Source organism: Polypterus senegalus, unplaced genomic scaffold, assembly GCF_016835505.1.
Source record: "Polypterus senegalus isolate Bchr_013 unplaced genomic scaffold, ASM1683550v1 scaffold_4870, whole genome shotgun sequence".
Classification (NCBI taxonomy): Eukaryota; Metazoa; Chordata; class Cladistia; order Polypteriformes; family Polypteridae; genus Polypterus; species Polypterus senegalus.
Genome location: NW_024382800.1, coordinates 6,333 through 13,804, shown reverse-complemented (window position 1 = coordinate 13,804; position 7,472 = coordinate 6,333). Strand labels below are relative to the sequence as shown.

At 41.5% G+C, this 7,472-nt stretch overlaps 1 protein-coding gene across 1 annotated transcript; it reads left to right on the top strand.

Annotated features, from left to right (window-relative positions):
- Positions 1 to 5,905: 5,905 nt before the first annotated feature.
- LOC120521189 lies at positions 5,906 to 7,201 on the top strand. The gene is made up of 3 exons (XM_039742984.1): positions 5,906 to 6,002; positions 6,137 to 6,396; positions 6,542 to 7,201. The coding sequence occupies exons 1-3, from the start codon at positions 5,906 to 5,908 to the stop codon at positions 7,199 to 7,201; spliced, it is 1,017 nt and encodes a 338-aa protein (XP_039598918.1).
- Positions 7,202 to 7,472: the final 271 nt, after the last annotated feature.

Genomic DNA, 7,472 nt, shown 5'->3' with positions numbered 1-7,472 from the left:
TTTTTTGGGTGGTTAATTTGCAATCAATGTCAGTTTGTCGTACCAAGTGTAAAACTAAGGGGAGCAGACAGGGCTTTTGCAGATGCTGCCCCTCGCCTGTGGAACTCTTTAGCTCATCACATAAAGGAGTCGTCTACAATTAAAGAATCATTTCTATTAACTTGCATTCCGTGACTTTCAGTAATACTGATAGTTTCCTCATTGTGATTATGTAACATTACTTCTGTTTATTATTTATGTTCATATATTTTAATTCTATTTATGTTAGTTGTTTTTTTCTTTTATTCTGTTATTGTAAAGCACTTTGGCCACAGCATTCCTATGTTGTTTTAAATGTTCTATATAAATAAATTGACATTGACATTAACATTGTTGCTTCGTTCACAGGGCATTTGCTTTAGGGTTCTCAATGGCAGGGCGAATTCGAGCGATGCGCCATCTTTTGGAATGCAAAATGAAGTGCATTGAATTTTCATGCAGTACATAGAACTTTCCGACAGAGGTCGAATCGCTGAAAACGCCCAACAGAATGTAACTGCCCGACACACAAACAGGCTGACACTTCAGTAAAAAAAAAAAATCCTTAATTAAACAAAAGATCAGTAACGGCATTTATACAACAGTTAAAAATAAAACTGAATATCACTGCAGAAAAAAAGAATCAATTGCCTTCAAAGCAAAACAAATAATTTCTGTAAAGAAGCCCCCACGCTGTTGGGAGCTCTAGAGACCGAGAGGAAGAACACCTCGGCGTGGGCGCTCGCACACGGCAGCAAAGCACCATCGGGAAGACCTGCGTCGAGGCCGCCGAGTGATCTGGGGCAGCCCTGGGTACACGTTCGAGACTTGAGCCGGTGCTTGCTCTCCCTTGATGCCACTGTGGGATTGCACTTTAGCAAGGACACGAGGTTGCTGGTCCTTTCTGGACGATGCTCCCCTTTATAAAGTTGCAGGCTCCCCGTCTGAAGAGCTGCACGAGATCTATCTGTCTATCTATCCATCCATCCATGAGGAGGAACTGGGAACAGGGGTGGTCTTACAGTTTTTTCTGATTGGTTAAGCACATTTTTTGTAACTATTGGCTATTTTTGCTAAACTCTACACACAAATAAGAAAACCTTTCACCCAATTGTCAAAACATTGTAATTCTCTTGCAAAAGCGAACACAGCTAGATTAACTCTTCACACCTTCGTAAAAATGGTGTTTTCGTATCAGACAGTACACACAAGCCATCATCTACTAAGCACACAATGCGCCAACTGCACACTGATGGTATGAATACAAAACACATCTGGCTTTTGCTTTCTCTGTGTACAGATGTCAATTTGAGGTCATACTTTTGTCATAGTGTCATGTAAACATACAAGGATCCAAACTTCAAGTATTGGTGTTTATTCACACTCATCAAAACCAAGACAAAGTCAGAACACAAAATAGTAATTTCACAAAAAAAAGGAAAAAAAAAAGACAATCAGCCTACATCATGTCGTATTTCTGGGTCCGGCCACAAAATTTCGCCCACATCTCATGCGATATCCTCCAGTCCAAGGCACCATGGAAAATGTCTCCTTGAATACCGTATCCAGGCCTGACATGATGCCTGGTCAATATCTCCACATGCCTCCTCCATTGCCTGTAAAAGGGCTACCTGTTGATGAGGATGACGGTCGTACACTTTCCAGCGCCAGGCAGAGAAGAACTCCTCGATGGGATTTACAGTTTTTGCCCGTTGCTTGAACACATTTTGCAAAACTTCGCTCATTGTGCCAAAACTCTAAACACAAGTAAGCATGACACAACACTGGGAAATATACCATTCACATCTGTGCCAAATTGAAACTCTACTCCCAAAACCTAAATTCTGCTATCAAAACCTAACATTCCTTTGTCAAAATGTAACTCTGTTGACAAAATGACACATACTTGCATCATATGCAAACACTATCAGATCAGGGAGAACACACTAGTCTACTTTATATAAAACATTGCAGTCTTTGATTTTCACTGTTTATTCAGAAGGCATATTTTCAGGAGACACATTTTCAAACAACCAAAAAAGCAAATAGGCCTACTCAATATTGTACATTGCAGCACTGTACATTGCAGTACCATGAATTCAGATAAAGCTAAAAAAAAAACAAACATAATACAGTAATAGAAAAACACTATACTATAAACACAAAAGATCATGACAATTGTGCATACGTGGGCTCATGGATCCCGCTGTCTGTTGGGGTCTGGCCACAGGACCTCATCGACATCGCAAGCAATGTCTTCTCCCGCTAGGCACCGGGGAAAATATCCTGTTGCATGTCGAAACCATCCATGGATTGCTGTCACCTGAATGTCACCGCAGGCCTGTTCCATTGCCTGCAGAAGAGGCATGCGGGCATGTGGTTGGCGGTCATATACATGCCATCTCCAAGCCGAAAAGAATTCCTCTATAGGGTTTAAAAATGGCGAGTAAGGGGGCAAGTATACCACTTCAAATTGATTGTGGTTGGAGAACCAGGCCTGGACCAGAGCAGCCCGATGGAAACTGACATTATCCCATATCACCACAAACCTGGGCTGATCTGGTCTGTTCTGTACAACTATATTATGGAGAGCATCTAGAAATGTGAGTATATGTTGGCTATTGTATGGACGTAGTTTTGCATGATGATGCAGAAGCCCTCAAAGGCTTATGGCGGCACACAACGTGATATTTCCCCCGCGCTGCCCTGGGACGTGCACAATTGCCCTTTGGCCAATTATATTACGACCCTCGTCGTCTTGAGGTCCGTGCATGGCCTCTTTGACCTCCTCCTCCTCCTCTTCCTCTTCCTCTTGCTCTCCCTCCATCCATGCTTGCAAAGTTCTTGAAATGGCTGAACTGAGGGCTTTTTGTAGTTGGTTAATTAGTGCTCAGTTTTGCAAGTAAGTGCCTTCAGGTGTGTATTTGAGTGGTTGCAATTACCCGATGTGTTTTGTATTTTGGATACATGTGTTTTCCAAATGGCACCCTGAGATTTCATTTTTGAACAAAGTGTCTTATGTATGAAATAGAGTGTAGTATGCAGGACCATGTGTGTTGCATAAAGGAGTAAGTGTGTTGCATAATTGCAACTAGAGTGCAAAGCAGTGCTTTTGTGTAAGGTATGGTACATGTGTTTGAGGTATGGTAACAAAAGCTTCAAGTTGTGTTACTTTAGTCTAAGCATGGGTCTATAGTGTTCAAGCAACGGGCAAAAACTGTAAGAATGGAGAGTATGGAGGGAGGTTGAGTGCCATGAAGGATGGGTGGTCTGTAAACCAGTTGCGGACCAAAGCAGCCCTATGGAAACTAACATTGTCCCCTATGATGACATATCGGGTATGCTCTGGTCTCTGAACAGTGAGCATGTCATGTAAGGTGTCCAGGAATGCAATAATGTGTGCAGTGTTGTATGGGCCTATGGTTGCATGATGGTGAACAACACCATTTTGGCTTATAGCTGCACACATGGTTATGTTACCACCACGTTGTCCTGGGACATTGATGATGGCACGGTGTCCAATAATGTTCCTGCCACGTCTCCTGGTTTTACTGAGGTTAAAACTGGCCTCATCTACAAAAAGTAGCTCATGTCCCATGGCATCTGCTTCTAGTTCCATCTCTCTCTGGACAAGACAAAACAAATGCAACACATCAGGCCCATGCACAGCACTACAGTATGCACTTCCAAATTCAGAACCAATGACACTATAGCTTACCTGCACATAGTCATATCGCAGTTGCTTTACACATTCTGTGTTTCTCTCGAAAGGAACTCTGTAAATTTGCTTCATTCTCATTCTGTGGCGCGCAAGTACACGACTTAGTGCAGAAATGCTTGCACTGTGTATATTTTGAAAGATGGTGTCATTATCAATTATGCGCTGCTGTATTTCGCGCAGTCTTATTGCATTATTGGCAATCACCATGTTCACTATATGGGTCTCTTGCTCTGGAGTGAACATTCTGCCTCTGCCCCCAACATCTGGACGTCTAGCAATTCTGTAAAGTAACAATTTCAGTATTTTTGCATGTATGGTACTGTTGTGTTTCTCATTAGAGTATGGCAGTGCTACAAAGTACTTAACGATTCTCATTTCGAAATGTCCTAATGATGCTTGCCACAGTGTAGCAGCTCAATTTAGGCTGAACCCGTTGGCCAGCTTCCCTCAGGGTCATCCCATGGTTGATGACATGGTCCACTATTGTAGCTCTGATGTCATCAGTTATTCTATTTCTTACTCTTCTTACCCTTCCTCTTTCCCCTCCTCATCCTCTTCTTGCTCCTCCTTGTCCTCTTCGTCTAACTTCCTCTAACCCTCTCGCTTCTTCACCTCCACGTCCTCTTCCTCCAACTTCTTCACCTCCACGTCCTCTCCCTCGGCCTCCTCTGATTCTCACTCTTCTCACTCTTACTGCTCCTTCCATTGTACTCCACATAGACAGCTTACCTGTGGCTTATTTATAGTGCTTAGACTGATTGCAAATTGAACTAATTATCTAAAACAGTTTTCACATGTGAAAGTGTGCCAGACAGTTGGCAAAATAGTGTTAATGATAGGCATACATGTGTATAATTTTGCTAGGAGTGTGTTGGAAATTTGGTAATTGAGTGTAAGCAGTGAGTTGTGTTTAAAGTTCTGCAAAAAGAGTGTTGTGCAGTGAATTGTGCCTACAGTTTTGCAAAGTGTGTGTTACAAAATTGCAAACTGAGTGCAAAGCAGTGTTTGTGCTTTTAGTTTTGCAAACTCAGTGAGTGGTTTTGCTATAAGTATTAATAGTTTTTGAAATTGTGCTATAAGAATCACAGTTAGGGTTTAAGCCATCAGAAAAAACTGTAATTTATATTGATCACTATCGTTCTCAATACATATGACGTCACTCACTTCGCCCACTTTCGACACTGCCATTCCAAGGCTTTCTTTCTGAAAATTTGTCTTGTCTCCTGTCTTCCGACAGATGGTGCACGCAAACGCCAGTATTATCAAATAAAGAAAACTTTAAACAGAAAAATGAATGGGTATTAAAAAAGGCAGATAGAGGAATCTCATTGAATGTCACACAGAAATGGTGGTTCAAAGAAACACAAATGATTTCTGTAAAGAAGCCCTGACCCATTACCAGTCCTTAATTAACCGTACGATATTACAGTTTTTTACAATCGCTATGACAGTTTTTTCAAAACATTTAACAAGTTTCTTAAACTCTGAACACGGTTAGCACAACATCCGTCTTTGTAGGCTATACTATTAACACGTTTCTTGTTGCTTTGATACAAAATGCATACAGTTAACACCAATTTAAAATGCTTGAACTTCTTTTACACACAAGCTCAACCAAGACCAAAACAATGTAATTTTACAGTCAAATTTACAAATGCTTTCACACTGTATGTCAGAACAGATAACATCATGTTCTAAACATAACTTATATAGGCTAAAGTCAAAGTGAACAGCTGTTCATATTGTGAATTGAAACACAAATATATTCCCTGTATTTTATTCACTTGCCAATGCGAAACAGCTTATTGCAGTTATGCAAATATATAAATCACAGCTGATTCCCATCTAGGAACCACACTCAAGTGTTGAGGTTTTTCCAATCACATGATCATATGTTCTAAAAGAGGACTCTTTTGGCTGATCTTGTGTGGAAAAGGAACAATATAGAGCAACACAAATAAAGAAAGAAAGAAAGAAAGAAAGAAAGAAAGAAAGAAAGAAAGAAAATGCCTGCACGAGGGAGAGGAAGACGAGTACCAGGACAATTGAGAGGAGCGGGGCAAGGTAGAGGGAGAGGAGTTAGAATGCGTGGTGGCGCTCAAAGAAGGACCAGAGCTAGGGTAACTGATCAAATAAGAACTACTATCATTGACCATGTCATAAACCATGGGCTATCATACAGAGAGGCTGGTGAACGAGTACAGCCAAATCTCAGCCGGGACACAGTGGCATCCATTGTCCGTATTTTCAGAGAAACCAACAGGTAGGATATTGCTTCTCCTACAGCAAAGTGTAAATAATTTTACCGTTTATTGTATTAGAGTGACTGTATGCCTCCAGTCTCTAATATGTAACTGTATTTTGTCCCTCTAAGGATTCAACGTCTACCTCCCTCAGGGGGCAGAGGAAAGCTCTTGAATGAAGAACAGGAACATGTAATTGTCAACATGGTGATTGCTGACAATGAAATAAAACTGAAGGACATTCACTCCAGAGTTGTAGAGGACAACCTTGTCTTTGGGAACATTGCAGCAATCAGCATATCATCCATTTCTCGGACTCTAGCTAAACACAGAGTCCGAATGAAACAACTATACAAAGTTCCTTTTGAAAGGAACAGTGAGGGCATCAAAGAACTCCGTCACCAATACGTCCAGGTAAGGTTATGCAATACAGTCATTACTGTACTATACACATTGTGTTTTGCAGTAAACTACTTTATAAACCTGGAGTTCATTAGTACATACAGTAGATATACAGTACAGCACAGCATTTACATACACTTTGTGTAATTACTTTCAGAGAGTCATGGAGTTGGAGGCCAATCAAGTCCCACATGAAATTATCTATGTTGACGAGGCTGGCTTCAACTTGGCAAAAAGGCATCGCCATGGGAGAAACATAATAGGCCAAAGGGCCACAGTTACTGTGCCGGGCCAGAGAGGAGCCAACATCACCATGTGCGCCGCAATCTCCAACAACGGTGCACTCCTGCATAAATGTCAGATTGGCCCCTACAACACCGACCGCCGTCTCTTGTTTTTAGAAGACCTGCACGAAAGACTGGTGCCAGAGGTAGAAAGGGGACAGGTGGGGGACCACTTGCCAATATATGTTATCACATGGGACTATGTGGCATTCCACCATTCCCGTGCAGTCACAGCCTGGTTTAACGCCCATCCAAGGATGATGTCCCATTTCCTTGCCCCTTACTCCCCTTTCCTCAACCCCATTGAGGAGTTTTTCTCAGCCAGGAAATGGAAGGTTTTTGACCATCGTCCACATGACCAAATGTCCCTCCTGGATGCAATGGATGCTGCATGCCAAGACATCACAGCTGAACACTGCCAGGGGTGGATAAGGCATGGCAAAAGATTCTTCCCACGATGCCTTGCCAGAGAAGATATCAGGTGTGATGTGGATGAGAACATGTGGCCAAATGCAGAAGACCGGGCAGAATAGAAGATTACTTTGTTTTTTTTTTATTATAATTTCGGTGCTTTTTCTGTTTGTATATCTTGCAGTAATGTCCTTTTGCAAATAAAGTCTGTACTGCAGCAGTTCTGTGTCTGCATTTTTTTTTACATACAGTAAACTGTACATTTTATAAAGCTACTCTGAGGTGGTCATTCACTTTTTTGTATTGAATTTCTGCAGCAAAAGAAACAAAATGCATGAATTTACTAAACCCAACAAAACAAAAATGTAGAAAGGCTTCAAATATAAGGGCAGA

Excerpts from the sequence above, each read along its gene's own strand:
- LOC120521189 (XM_039742984.1), top strand. The coding sequence starts at position 5,906 with ATGGGCTATCATACAGAGAGGCTGGTGAACGAGTACAGCCAAATCTCA. Across the intron at positions 6,003-6,136 it reads ATTTTCAGAGAAACCAACAG|GGGGCAGAGGAAAGCTCTTG; the intron begins GTAGGATATTGC and ends TACCTCCCTCAG. Across the intron at positions 6,397-6,541 it reads TCCGTCACCAATACGTCCAG|AGAGTCATGGAGTTGGAGGC; the intron begins GTAAGGTTATGC and ends AATTACTTTCAG.